This window comes from Loxodonta africana, chromosome 3 (genome assembly GCF_030014295.1).
Source record: "Loxodonta africana isolate mLoxAfr1 chromosome 3, mLoxAfr1.hap2, whole genome shotgun sequence".
Taxonomy (NCBI): Eukaryota; Metazoa; Chordata; class Mammalia; order Proboscidea; family Elephantidae; genus Loxodonta; species Loxodonta africana.
In genome coordinates this window covers 33,711,181-33,726,468 of record NC_087344.1, presented here as the reverse complement: position 1 = coordinate 33,726,468, position 15,288 = coordinate 33,711,181, and the positions used below count along the sequence as shown (strand labels likewise).

Genomic DNA, 15,288 nt, shown 5'->3' with positions numbered 1-15,288 from the left:
AGCGCTCGGAGTGAAATTCAAAGATATTTTTATAGTAATACTAAGACATTAATAGCTTTTTTTACTGTGTTGACATTTGCACTGATGGTACAAAACCACTGATGAATAAATCTTAGTTTGTGTCTTAACCTGAATCAAGGTAAAGGCACCGAACTGTACAACTGTAGTTGTCACAGTTTAAAAAAAAATTTTTTTAAATGCTGGTTTCACTTATGAATGTAGTTGATGAAGAGATAAATATTATTAGTTGTTTTAAATATTGACTCTGGGAATACATATCTTTTTACTATGCTATGTGACAAAATGGGAGGTACACTTAATGTGCTTTGCTGCATATCCAAGTATGATAATGTAATTGCAGAAAAGCACTTGTGTGACTGAGTTGTGAGCTGACCTAGCCACTTTTTTCAAAGGCCATTTTTGTTTGAAAGAATGACTGACAGAAAGCCTACTGCTGTTCAAACTTAGCATTCAGCAGACATTTTCTCAAATGAATAAAATGTCTGTCACTTCCAAAAAACTAGTGGCAGAGATAAGAACTACTTTAGGTGAAGCGTAAGACAACACACAATACAGGAGAGGTCAGCACAAATGGACTAAACCAAAAGCAAAGAAGTTTCCTGAATAAACTGAATGCTTCGAAGACCAGCATAGCAGGGGCGAGGGTTTGGGGACCATGGTTTCAGAGGACATCTAATTCAATTGGCATAATAAAATCTACTAAGAAAACATTCTGCATCCCACTTTGGAGAGTGGCATCTAGGGTCTTAAACACTAGCAAGCAGCCATCTAAGATGCATCAATTGGTCTCAACCTACCTGGAGCAAAGGAGAACAAAGAACACCAAGGACACAAGGTAATTACGAGCCCAAGAGACAGAAAGGGCCACATAAACCAGAGACTACATCAGCCTGAGACCAGAAGAACTAGATGGTGCCCGGCTACAACTGATGACTGCCCTGACAGCGAGTACAACAGAGAAACCCTGAGGGAGCAGGAGACCAGTGGGATGCAGACCTCAAATTCTCATAAAAAGACCAGACTTAATGGTCTGACTGAGACTAGAAGGACCCTGGTGGTCATGGCCCCGAGACCTTCTGTTAGCCCAAGGCAGGAACCATTCCCAAAGCCAACTCTTCAGACAGGGATTGGACTGGACAATGGGATAGAAAAAGATTCTCGTGAAGAATGAGCTTCTTGGATCAAGTAGACACTTGAGAGACTATGTTGGCATCTCCTATTTGGAGGGGAGATGAGAGGGCAGAGGGGGTCACAAGCTGGTGGAATGGACACGAAAAGAGAGAGTGGAGGGAAGAAGTGGGCTGTCTCATTAGGGGGAGAGTAATTAGGAGTATATAGTAAGGTGTATATAAATTTTTGTATGAAGACTGACTTGATTTGTGAATTTTCACTTAAAGCACAATAAAAATTAAAAAAAAAAAAAAGTGGCAGTGTTTATTGCCAGTGACAAAATTCAAGCTTTCAGGCAAAAATTAGGATTATGGAGAACATTTCTGCCACCATGAACTTAACCACTTCTCTTCTGATGAGGTAGGTGGTGATATTAACAAACGTGAATTTTTTCATGTTGTATAATGTCATATGCCAACATCTAGACATTCTCCATAACTTGGTGAACTAGTATTTTCCAAATGACCAATGCATGATGTTACAAAATTATGCATGGCTAAAAATACATTCTAACTACAAAAGAGACCAGTGGATTTTAATGTAATAGTCCACAAAGTTTATTAATATGGTCTGAGTCCTCACTGTAACTAACCTTTAAGAAACTGACATTTGTCAAGTTTTGGTGGAATATCAAAGAAGTATATTCACAATTGTCTAACATGATATGAAAGTCTTCCTTTTCCCCTTAAACCAGAAAATGTCCCCTGAAGTCTTCTTGAAACAAAACAATAGTTTAGCTTAACTACTAAAGACTATCTGCCTTGAACATCATGCTCCTTTATGAACTATCTATATGGGATCAAATTGACAAAAGCAACTCGAAAGATTAGAGGAGAACCTTGGGGGCAATGAGTTTATATTAACGGCGGAGGAAAAACTCAAAGGAGGAAGAGGAGGAGAACGGTTGCAGAACTCAAAGAATGTAATTAACGTCAATGAATTGTACATGAAAAAAATTGGCGTGTTTTGCCGTGTATATTCTCAACAACAAAATAAAATAAATTACAAAAAAAAAGCATTACTTATGAACTTCAGAAATATTATTTTAAGGGGAGGAAGCCAGGCACAAAAGACCAACTATTATCTGATTCCATTTCAGTTGAGCCTCATTATTCACGGATTCTTTAGTTGTAAATTTGCCTACTCACTAAAATTTATCTATAACCCCAAAATCAATGTTCGCAGCATTTTCGTGGTCATTTGTAGGCATGCAAAGAGTGGGGAAAAACTTGAGTCACCCAACACGCATACTCTCAGCTGAACCTGAACAGGGCAATGATCTGTGTTATGGATTGAATTGTGTCCCCCAAAAATTCATGTCAACTTGACTAGGTCATGATTCCCAGTATTGTGCGGTTGTTCTCCATTTTGTGACCTGATGCAATTATCTATGTGTTACAAATCCTAGCCTCTACAATGTTAATGAGGCAGGATTAGAGGTAGTTACAGCAATAAGACAGGGCACAATCTACAGGATTAGATTGTATCTTAAGTCAATCTTTTGAAATATAAAAGACAAAAGCAAGCTGAGAGGAGAAGGGCCTCATTACCACCAAGCAAGAAGAGTCCAGGAGTGGAGTGTGTCTTTTGGACCTGGGGTCCCCGCATTGAGAAGCTCCTAGACCAGGGGAAGACTGATGACAAGGACTTTCCCCCAGAGCCAGCAGAGAAAGCCTTCCCCTGGAGCTGGAGCCCTGGATTTGGACTTCTAGCCTCCTAAACTGTGAGAGAATAAATTTCTATTTATTAAAGCCATCCGCTTGTAGTATTTCTGCTATAGCACCACCGGATAATTAAGATACTCTGCCTTCCTGTTTCAGCTCATTTAGTGACTTTTTTTTTTTTTTTTGTACTTTTGTGCTTTTTATTGGTGATTTTGCTACTTAAAATGGTCCCCAAACATAGTGGTGAAGTACTGTCTAGTGTTCCTAAGTGCAAGAAGGCTTACAGAGAAAATATGTGTGCTAAAAAACGAGCTTTATTCAGCCATGAGTTATAGTGATGTTGGCAGTGAGTTGCATGTAAATAAATCACAATATATATTAAAAGCCATTGTTGTTAGCTGCCATCAAGTTGGCCCCCAACTCATACCAACCCCATGCACAACAGAATCAAATGCTGCCCAATCCTGTGCCATCCCCATCAGTTGCAGACTGGACCATTGTGATCCGTAAGGTTTTCATGGACTGATTTTCAGAAGTCAATCTCCAGGCCTTCCGTCTTAGTCTGGAAGTTCTGCTGAAACCTGTTCAGCATCACAGCAACACACAACATCCATTGACACACGGGTGGTGGCTGCACATGAGGTACAATGGCTGGGAATGGAACATGGCTCTTCCTCATAGAAGGTGAGAATTCTACCACTGAACCACTACTGCCCCCATATAGTAAATAAGGTGTCTTGTAAACAGAAACACACATAAAAGTTATTCGTTGATTGGTTGACAAAAATGTTGTGACCAGAGGCTCACAAGAACCTACCCCTGTATTTTCCCAGGAGAAATGGTTCAGTGTTCACTAATTCAGCATTCCTGGAGACTTTACAGAACACGACTACTATGGATAATGAGACTTGAACGCATATGAAACTACTAGAAAAGGCGAAACCGTAGAGACTGAAAGCAGGCCATGGTATGCCCGGGGCTGGAGGTGGGAGCGAGATGGACTGCAGATGGGCTTTGGGGAACTTTCTGGAGTTCTGGAAACGTCCTAAAAACCTGAATTTTTTTTAAGTGATACACGCACAACCCCCTAAATATATCAAAACTCAATGAGCTGTCCAGCTAAGATCGGTGAACTGTGTGGTGTGTCAGTAATTACACCTCAACAGAGCTGGTCAGTAAAAGGAAAGAAGAGTAAAGCACCCTTGCCCAAGTGACTACACCGCAGGGCCCTAGGCAGGGACTTGGTGCTGGCTGTCCCTTCTCACTTGCCCTTTCCTCGCTACCAGGCCAATGCCTCCCAAGATCCTCTGGTCTCTCCCCGCTCCACAGTGCAGTTTGTAGTTGGAAGGCAGGTCCCTCCTCTGGCCACACACCTTCTGGGTTCCCCACACCCACCAGCAGTCCAGAAGAAGCTCTTGCCTCCCTCTGTCCAAGCACCAAAGGCCTCCTGGTATCATTCAGCTTCCCTGGGACAAGCAAGGGTTGCCTTGGCCCAGCTGTGCCCCCATATTTCCATCCGGTCTGCAAAGCCCCACTCACACACCTGGGGCCATCAGAGCCCCCTGGGTCCTCAGTGAGCCAACTGAAGAGCTCCCAGGGACAGACCAATGCCATCACACTCCTCCTTGGTTGGGGTGATTGTGTACAGGAGCACCCCTGTGAGGGAGAGCCCAAATGCCCTCTCAGCCAGTGAGAGGAACAGGCTGTCCTGGGGGCCTGGGTGGGAGTCTGAATCATGCCATCTTTGCCCGTTGGGGAAAGGGAGGAAGGTCATGCTCTCTGAGGCAGGTATTCCTCGCCTCCAAAAACCTAGAAAAATGTCCACATAAATCCCAACAGCTTTTATGCTAATTCTAGGGGTTCACGGACCCCTTCCCAGAACATGGCCAAAGCGAAAGGAGTCTCCCTCTGACCAAAAAGGGTGAATGTTGCCCCTTTGATCTGACTGGAAAATCTTGCTTCAATCCCTTTAGCTTGAAGGGGAAGGGGGTGGACCCCACTGGGATGGGAGGAGGGGCCACAAGAAACGACCCTCTAGGTGTTTTCTTTAGACCTTCAGGACTCCATATCATCCTCAGGCTCCCCGAGACCACCCCAGCCCCTCAGGATCTCTGAGACCATAGGGCTCTCTCATCATCACTATTTGGTTCCCTTTCCCTCAGTACCCACTCAGCTCCCCCCTCAGGCTCCCTTGTACACTTCCTGCCCATCGGGATCTCCTGAGGTTCTCCTCAAACCCCTCAGGACCCCCAGGTCCCCCCAAATATCTCCTGCCCATCAGGACCTCCTGAGGTTCTCCCCAGGCCCCTCAAGACCCCTGGGGCCCTCAGACACCCCCTCTTGGGTTCCCCCAGGTCTCTTAGGCACCTGTCAGGCTTTATTTTAGCACTCCCCACCCCCCCTCCACAGTCCTCACCTCTCCCAGGTCCCCTTAGCTCCCAGGACTACCTTTCGCTTTCTCAGGGTCCCTCAGCACCCTCCAGGAACCTCCAGGGCTTCAGTCCCTCCAAGTACCCCGAAGTGGCCTCCTCAGGCCCCCCACAAATCCTCAACACTTTGAAGACTCTTCAAGGCCTCCTCAGGCCCCTCAGCCCCACCCCCACCGCCAGACCCCTTGGCACCTCCAGGCTCTTTTATGGACCCAGGCTCCCACAGGCCCCTAGGCTGCCTACAGACGCCTCAGAGGCCCTGATGCCCCCAGGCCCCTTCGGCCCCCGTGTCAGGACCCCTCGACCCCCCTAGTATCCACAGCCCCCTAAGCCCGCAGTCCCACGGAAGAGACACTTGAGCCGGCCCAGGCCGCTCCACAGCCCCTCAGGACCCTCCACAGGTGTCCCCGGGCCCCAGGGCAGGTGCAGGCCGACTCTGCGGGCCGGTGTCTCACCTGCTTGGGCGCTCGGGGCCCGGGCCCGCGCCGCCACTGCCGCCAGACTCCGCCATCTTCCCGCCGCTGCCGCCACCGCCGCGCGTTTAAGTGACAGGAACGGCGCGCGCCCGCAAGGTAGACGCGAGAGCGGCGGGAGGGGGCGGGGTCAGGGCTACAAAGGGGCGGGGCCTGTCATGCCGTGGCCTGGGCGGATCAGCCGGGGGGCGGTGTCCGGGAAGGAACGAGGATTGGGGCGGGGCCGGGGCTGCGGAGGGGCGGGGTCCCGGGGAGGGGCGAGGATTGGGGTGGGGCTGGGTCTACGGATGGGAGAAGGGCCTGGACTGTGGGGGGGCGGGGGTCAGAGGATAAGCGAGGACTGGGGAGGGTCGAGGGGGTAAGTAGTGAAGGCGAGGGGCGGGACGCCCGGTCTGAAACCGGGGGAGATAGGATGAGGGGTAGAGGTTGAGGAGGGGCGAAGCTAGGATAGGGCTGGGAGGAGAAGGGGGCTGGGGTGGGGGCGGGCATATCTGGGAACTGGGAGGGGAGGGCGGACTAAAAGGAGAGGAAGGAAGAGGGTCTTGGGGAAAGAGGTGAACAGGTTCCTGAGCTCGGCCCAAGATGCTGACCCTCCCTCTGCCGTCACACCCGGAAACTCTTACCCCCCGCTCAAACACCAAATGAAACCTATAGCGATCGCGTGGGTTCCAACTCACAGCGACCCTATAAGACAGAATAGAACTGCCTCATAGGGTTTCCGAGACTGTGCATCTTTACGGAATCAGCCACGTCTCCCACAGAGATGCTGGTGTGTTCTAACCGCTGACTTTTCTGTTAGCAGCGGTGCTCTTAACCGCTGTGTCACCCGGGCTCCTCTTTTTCTCACAGACCAGAGAATCTCATCTTTACTTACCACGCCTCTTGCTGGAGGCTCACTCCCTCCCCGAGGCCTCTTTCAGACACCCTGTGCCCAGGCCTTAAACCTCCAACCCCCTCTCAGATTTCAGCCTTCTCCTGACCCCCCAGAGAACCCACCCACAGATCCAGGAACTCCCACCCTCAGGCAAGGAAACCTCCCCCCTCAGACCTGAGAACCTCCACCCTCAGACCTGACAACCCCCACCCTTAGGCTCTGGAACCTCCTGCTTTAGCCACCAATTCTGGTTCTCACATCCCAAACCCCCATCCTCAAACTCTCTCTCCATTCTCTACTTAAATTCCAACTCCCAGTCCCCCAAATTTCTCCTCATGCACACTCCAAACCCACATTTACACCTCCAAAGTCCAATCTATCAGACCCAACCCCCTCAGACACCCCAAACCCCAGCCCCGAAAACACTCCCAACCTTCAGCCAAGCCCACTTCTGAGTCCTTCCTTCCTATCTTCCTTCTTGTGTCTTTCCTTCCCTCCTCCTCCCCTATTTCACTCCTCTGTCCCCATGGAGCCCAGGGTCTTCAAGGGACAGGGCCTGCTCTGCTCATGCATGGTTGCCCTTCACCCCACCCTCCCACCCACTGAAAGTCTAGAATTCCTGCCGTGGAAGGTCTTACCTCTCGGGATCCCATTTATTCTTTTGCCCTCAAAATCAGAAAACCCTCCCTTGGTCAGCCTCAGGCAGGACTCTGGGGTCAAATGGGACTCAAAGTCCTCCATGAGGCCAATGCTGGGAGAAGAGGGTGGGTGTGGGCTGGAGACCCCAGAGAAGGGAGCAAAATGTGCACTAGGCCCAACTGATGATCTCTAGCAAAGGGATGGGTACACAGTAGGTGCTCAGTCATTGTGTATGTAACATGCTCAGGAGTTGACAGATACCACGTTCCGAGGGGCCCTGCAGATCTTTCCAACACACAGTAAGCACTCAATAAATGCTAAAGGGGTACATGCAGGAGCAAGCTCTGGGCACACGCCCTGGTCTGTCCACAGTCTGCCCACCACCTCTGAGCCTTTTTGCCTCTTTCCACCTTTCTTCCAGATGACCCACAGGCAGCTATCCAACCCAGTTCCCCAGAGGCATCCAGCTTACACGCCACACACAGATGGCCAAGAATGGCGTCCATATGCACACACGCTTCACAAACAGCCGATTCAACCCACATGTCGGACACACGGACACACAGCAGAGGAGAAACAGGTGGGAGAGGCTTGTTGGGCTCCCGGCTATGTGCACACAGAGCTCCAAGAACACAGCACAGAGCAGTCAGTGCAAAGGCCCTGGAGCATGAGCATGGCTGGAGAAGTGAGTGATCGGGAGAGAGAAGGAGTAGGGGGCAATATGGGCTGCTCTAGGTCATGTATGACTTTGTGGACCACAGCGGAGACTCAGTGTTTCCTCAGTGAGAAATGAGGGGATGTGACCTATGCCAGCTTTAACAGAAGCCCTGGTGGCACAGTGGTTAAAAGCCTGGCTACTAACCAAAAAGTTGGCAGTTCGAATCCACCAGCTGCTGTTTGGAAACACTATGGGGCAGTTCTAATTTCTCTATAGGGTTGCTATGAGTCGGAATCGTGGGCAACGAGTTTTGGCTTTTCCTGAGAGTCAGGGCAATGCCTTGAATTAAGGAGATGTATGTGGCCCAAACTATTTGTGCCCAGCTACTAACAGAAAGGTTGGTGGTTTGTTTTGTTATTGTAAGAAGTCCCTGAGTGATGCAAATGATTTGTGCTGGACAACTAACCAAACAAAAGGTTGGTGGTTCGAGCTCACCCAGCAGCACCATGGAAGAAAAGCCTGGCAATCTGCTTCCATTAAGATTACAGCCAAGAGAACGTAACAGAGAACCCCTGAGGGAGCAGGAGAGCAGTGGGATGCAGACCTCAAATTCTCATAAAAAGACCAGACTTAATGGTCTGACTGAGACTAGAAGGACCCCAGAGGTCATGGTCCCCAGACCTTCTGTTAGCCCAAGACAGGAACCATTCCCAAAGCCAACTCTTCAGACAGGGATTGGAATGGACTATGGGGTAGAAAATGATACTGGTGAGAAGTGACCGTCTTGGATCAAGTAGACACATGAGACTATGTGGGCAGCTCCTGTCTGGAGGGGAGATGAGAGGGGAGAGGGGGTCAGAAGCTGGCTGAATGGACACAAAAATAGAGAGTAGAAAGAAGGAGTGTGCTGTCTTATTAGGGGGAGAGCAACTAGGAGTATATAGCAAGGTGTATATAAATTTTTATATGAGAGACTGACTTGATTTGTGAACTTTCACTTAAAGCAACAATAAAAATTAAAAAAAAAAAAGATTACAGCCAAGAAAACCCTGTGGAACACAGTTCTACTCTGGACACACGGCATCGCCATGAGTCAAAATCTACTTGATGGCAACTGGTTGTTGTCAGCTGCGGTGACGTTAGCCCCTGACTCATGGCAACCCCATGCACGATAGAATGAAATGCTGCCTGGTCCTGCACCATCCCCATGATCAGTAATGCACTGAACCATTGAGATCCGTAGGGTTTTCACGGGCTGATTTTCAGAAGCTGATCACCAGGCCTTTCTTCCTAGTCTGCCTTAGTCTGGAAGCTGCATTGAAACCTGTTCAGCCTCATAGCAACACACAAGCGTCCACTGACAGACAGGTGATGGCTGTGCATGAGGTGCGCTGGCTGGGAATCAAACTCAGGTCTCCCACATGGAAGGCCAGAATTCTATCACCGAATCACCACTGCCCTACAGGGAGCTGAGTTAGGAGATGAATAATCCAGGCCAGAAATGATCAAAGCTGGTCCCCAGGGTGGTCTTAGCCAGAGGGGGATGGGAGGTGGTCCTCCCTAGGACAAACTTGGCAGGTGGAGCTCCCAGGAGATGCTGGCAGGTGGGGTGTGAGACCACCCCCCCGCCAGGACTCTTGGCTCAACCTCTGGACCAAATCACCAGCTGGCACTGCAATGGGGAGGGACACAGGTGGCACACACAGGTCACTGGCCCCCACTGCACCCCTTGTCCGATACTGCTGACCTGTGGTCTGGCAGACTGCATGGGCCCAGTCGCACCATCTGGCCTGCAGCTGGCATGGCGCTCCCTGAGCTGGGGGCCTCGCCACCTGTTCCCCAGCTCCATGCCAGCTGTGGGGCTCATGGCCCCAGGTGGAGTTCCGAAGGCCTCGTGACAACCCCAGGTGTTACAGAGGAGAAAATCAGGGCCCAAGGTGATGCCTCGCTTTCCTACAGCCTCCACTCCACTAGCGTCCTCCACGGAACAGCCAGGCAGAGGGGGCTGGCTGCTAAGCTTCGGGTACCTTTTTCCTTCACTATAAGGTGGACAGGTCAACACTTAATATATGTTTGCTATCACCTTATCAGAGCCCTGGTGGTGCAATGGTTAGAGTGCTCAGCTGCTAACCAAAAGGTCAGCAGTTCAAACTCAGCAGTCACTCCATTGGACAAAAGACCTGGCGATCCGCTTCCATTAAGATTATAAAAAGAAAAAAAGATTATAGCCTAGGAAAAACTATGGGGCAGTTCCACTCTGTCCTATAAGGTCTTATGAGTTGGAATCAACTTGATGGCACAACAACATCACATTATCAGGAGCCCCTGGGTGGTACAAAAAGTTAAGTACTCAACTGCTAGCCAGAAGCTTTGAACCCACTCACAGGTGCCACGAAAGAAAGGCCTGACAATCTGCTTCCCAAAGGTCACAGCTTCAAAATCCTGTGAAGGAATTCTGCTCTGACACAAGGGGTTGCCAGGAATCAAAGTGGACTCCAAGACAGCTAACAACAACAGCAACAATATCGGGTTATCACTCTTAGTCCCACATCCACTTCTTACAAGCTGTGAGGCTCAAGTGCTCTGCATCTCAGTTACCCCATCCTTAGAATGGCCCTGCCAGACAGAGAAGAGGCCAGGGGGAAATAATGTGCAGTACTCAGGACAGCTCAGCGACAGAAATAGGGAAATAGCTGTCATTGAATCCACTCCAACTCATGACGGCCCCGTGTGCAACAGAACAAAACGTTGCCCCGTCTTGTGTCATCCTCACGATCACTGGTATGTTCCAGGCTATTGTGCCAATCCACCTCACCCAGGGTCTCCTTTGCCCTTGACGGCCCCCTTTTTCACCAAACATGGTGTCCTCCTCCAGCGATTGATCACCCTTGACGATGTGTCCACAGCAAGCAGGTCGAACGATATTCTGTAGTGATCCGTAAGGTTTCCATTGGCTGATTTTTGGAAGTAGATCACCAGGCCTTTCTTCTCAGCCTGTCTTAGTCTGGAAGTTCCACTGAAACCTGTCCACCATGAGTGACCCTGCTATTATCTGAAATACCAGTAGCTTAGCTTCCAGCATCACAATGACAGGCAAGCCACCATAGTACCACAAACTCACGGATGGGGGTAGGTTTGTAAATTACACTTCAATTAAAAAGAAAGACCCTCAGAGAGGTTAAGAGCTTAAGTAACTTGCTCAAGGCTCCCCAGAGCTCATCACCACCTCCCTGGTCATTTTACCTCCTCCCTCCGCTCAATCACACACATTTATTTCTTACCTGCTATGGGCTGGGAAAGGAGCCCTGGTGTGCAATGGTTAAGCGCTCAGCTGCTAACATAAATGTCCATGGTTCAAACCCACCAGTGGCTCTGTGGGAGAAAAGATCTAGTGACCTACTCCCATATAGGGAACCTAGGAAATTCTACGGGGCAGTTCTTCTCTGTCCTTTAGGGTCATTATGAGTCAGAATTGACTGGACTGCATACAACAACATGGGTTGGTGGATGCGAGTGTAAGCCTGTCAGGACAAGATGCCTGCCCTCATGTCCCAGGATATTCTGGAACATTTGTAAATGCTAATGGGGAAGATAAACCTAAGACACACAAACCAATAAATGGCCGAAGTCTTTCCAGACGGTGATAATTGCCAGAAAGGTGATGGGCAGAGAGTGACAGAGTGAGAAGGGGCTGCTTTACCCAGGGAGTCAGGGAGAGCCTCTCTGTGGAGGTGGTGTTCAAGCCTTAGAATAAGCAGGGAACAGAATGTTCCATGATGTTCCAGGGAAAGACTGCTCCAGGATGTTCTGGGGCATTCCAGAACATTGTGGAAGAGTCCGGAATGTTCCAGAGCACTTCAGCTGGAAGTAACATGGTGGGCCCAAGCCCAGCACCAGAAAGAGCTTGGTGGGCTCGAGGGACAGAGAGGAGGTCACATTGTTGGAGGTGAAGTGTGCAAGGCGGGGCCAGGAGGGAGAGTGTCAACAAAGATGTATGGACAGCCTCCTTGGGGTGTGGGACGCAGCTGTGACTGAGACGGCTAGCGCGTCACATCTGGTAGAGGAACATTTATTAAACCAATCATCACACAAGCAAACAAGCAATAACTTAATTGTCAACATGATAAAGGCTCGAGTTGGAGTTTACTGACTTCAGGGGGAGGAAGTTGAGCTCAGCTGGGGGGTGGAGGGGGGGTGCAGAAAGAGAGAAGGGCATCCCAGACAGAGGGAACAGCCTGTGTGAGAACCCTGAGGAGAGAGCGAGAGGCCAGGAGCTGTGCGAGGGCTGCTGGGGGGCCTGGGGACACAGGACCACTGCCGTCTCTGCCTCACACCCTGGTTCGGGCCTGGCACCCAATAGGGAGCTGAGCAGCCTCTCAGAAGGGGTTGGACATGAGTCTTCCACCTTCCTTCCAAGCACTTTCAGTGTCTGTTGTGTGCCTCGCACATGCTGGGTACCACATACCTCACTCCCTCCCTTCCCTGGTAGATTTCTACCCCTGGGCCCAGAGCTCAGGCCTGTCACCAGGGAACCAGGAGATGTGGTTGCCATGACAACCCTGTGCTACCCGGACACATGGGTGCTCCTGCCTGTTGCCATGACGCCTGCCGCCCACCCTCCATCAAGGCTCTGTGGGACCCAGGAGGAAGGATGGAGAGGGGGCTGCTTCCCAGATATCTTGCAGAGTTCAGGGGACAGACAAGGAAACCGTCTCAAAGAGGAGCAGTGAGTCAGGGATCAGCCACAAGGTCACCTCCCCTGACCGCCACCCCTGAAAGGAGTTGGTGCTCCACAGATGAAGGCAAGGGGCCCTCACCCTCACAGGGTGAGGGGAAGAGATGGGCTATGAACCAATAAACAAGTAAATGAAGGAAAAAGACTCAGCAGGGGATGAGCTGAAACAGCTGATTGGTGGGAGCTGTGGCAGGGACCTGACTGAGGAGGTAACACCAGACAAAGAAATTAATCAGGGGCAGAACCAGACAGTCAACACACTTTAAGGAAGGAACAGTCCAGGCAGAAGGCACAGCCATGCAAAGGCCCGGAGGCAGTAACTGCCTGGAGTCCAGTGTGGCTGGAGGAAAGAGTGAAGGGAGAGGTGTGCAGGAGGGGTCGGGGCCTGGGCCACATGGGCCTCCTGGCTTAGTGAACGAAGCCCTTAAAAGGGCAGGTAACATGATCAGACTTTGTTTTTCTCTGAACAGTTTACATGCGTGCATGCACACACACACACACACACACACACTGCCGCTTTTCTACCAGAATACCTGACCGTCTCTCCAGATTCTATTCTTTGAGGAATGCCTCAAAGCCCAACTCAGCTGCCCCCTCCTCTATGCAGTCTCCATTCACCGTCTGGTTGGAAGGGAACCCCTCTCCCACTTCCACGTGATCACAATCAATGTGGTTGGTACTCTCACTGCCTGGTGTCTTTCATTCCACGTTTACGAGTTATCCACTCTAGGCCTAGCCCTAGACTGGGCACTAGGGCTTCAACAATTAATTCACTAGTCACACAGTAGTTAAAAAAAAAAAAAAAGAAACACTGCCCTTAGAGTGTCTCAGTCTTGAAGGAAGGGAGGGAGAGGGATAGATCCTTTAGGACTTTTCAGTTCCAAGAAGCCCAACACAAACTGGCTTACACCAAAAATCAAGGGCCAGGGTGGGCTTCAGGCACAGTGTGATCCAGGATATCAAGCCACAACCTCAAGAAACTCTCTCTCTCCATCTCTCTGGTAGGCTCAGTCATTGTGGTGACAAATGGCCCTCAGCAACCCCAGTGGCCAGGGTATGTCTCTCCCGTAATAAATTCCACATAGTCCAGGGTAGGCTAGGGTCGTGCTATTCAACTTTCCCTGAGCCACATAGGCTGTCAGATCAAACCAGGGCTCTGTTAGGAGAGAGGAAGAGATTGTCAGGTGCAGGGTGCCGGGGAGGATCCTCCCAAGTCCACACACATCCCAAGCTGAAAGAGCGGTGGTCACAAAGCCCAGAATGTTGGGCCATTGGGGTTACTTCCGGGAAAAGTGAGGAAGAAGGAGTCCTCGTAGCTCCAGACCAAAAGGTGGGAGGGAAGCAGCAGGGAGAGGACCGCCAGGTCAGCAAGGAGGGCAAGCAGTGGGAATCCTAGGGCAAGAGGTAGTCATGGGTGGTCTGAGCAGAGTAGGGGCATGGCCAGACCGCATGTGTGGGGTGGACTTGACAAGGTGACACTGAGGCTGGGTGACCCAGGAGGAGGCTGGTCTTGGGGTTTGGGCGGGAGTTAGGGAGGCACCCAAGCAAAAAAAATTCCCAACCACCTGCTCTGTGCCAGGTCCCATGGAAGACCCTCAAGAGCTACCCTTGTGGAGCTTATGAGATTAAGTCAAAGGAGACCAACATTATTAATCAATTATAAGTGTGGTGAGAGCAAGGAAGGTAGGCAGGAAGCAGGACAGGTGTCACAAAGGTCGCCGGGCCAGTTTGAGGGGGCCAAGCTGGGGTGTCTTTGCTGAGAAGGAGCTATTAGAATTGAGAACTTGGGTGTGAGGGGCAGAGCGAGGGTGGGAGGGTGCTGCCAGCAAAGCCAAATGCGAGCGCAAAGGCCCTAGGGTGAGATGGAATCCCATGTGGCAGGGGCACAGTGAGCATAGAGGCAGTGTCTATGGTTGGAGATGTGATTATGGGGGCCTAGATCGTGGGGGGTCTTCTCAGCACATTTCAATGTTTGAGCTTCCTCAAGGCAATGGTAAACCCCAGAAGAGGGAGATCCTTGAGATCGAATTTGCTTTTTACCAACAGCTCCCAGCTGCTGTGTGGACAACCCACTGGAGTTTGGCTGGAGGGATGCAGGGAGTCCTGAGAGGAGGTGGAGCAGTGGTTGGTGGTGGCTACAGGGATAAAGAGCAATGTGTGGGCTGGGACCAAGGGAACAGGCTGGGTGGTGGGATAAGAAGGGGGAGAGAAACGGGGAAGAATCAAGATGGCGGCCCCCAGGTTTCTGAAGCTATGGAGACTAAGGGGCCAGGGAGGGGCAGGAACAGGGCAGAGGACAAAATAGTCAGGCATGCACCAGTTCTGATGAAAAGCCCAGTTCCTCAGTGGCACGTGGCACATCACAAGTATTCCTAGCCACATGGGCAGAGAGAGCATTTCTCCTGGACAGCGCTGGCCTGCCTTTGTTAGTCTTGGCCAGGTCCGTTTCTTGGGTGGGTTTCCTAGGGGCTGCCTAACATCTCCTGTGTTGAACCTTGCTTCTTCTGTATTCCACAAGGCCACTTGGAAGGAAACATTTAGGAGAGTTTTAATAAAGGGACTACTTTCATAGAGATGGGGCAATCAGGGTTCAGTATAAATCTCACCTCCCATGCGGGAGACCCA

At 50.5% G+C, this 15,288-nt stretch overlaps 1 protein-coding gene across 1 annotated transcript in view; it reads right to left on the bottom strand.

Annotated features, from left to right (window-relative positions):
* Window positions 1–5,810, bottom strand: part of KLHL26 (kelch like family member 26) — a 33,275-nt gene extending 27,465 nt beyond the window's left edge. Inside the window, exon 1 of the mRNA XM_023552206.2 lies at window positions 5,740–5,810. Within this exon, the coding sequence (XP_023407974.2) occupies window positions 5,740–5,795 (56 nt within the window). The 5' untranslated portion in view covers window positions 5,796–5,810. The remainder of the gene's footprint in view (window positions 1–5,739) is intronic.
* Between the last annotated feature and the right edge of the window lie 9,478 nt (window positions 5,811–15,288).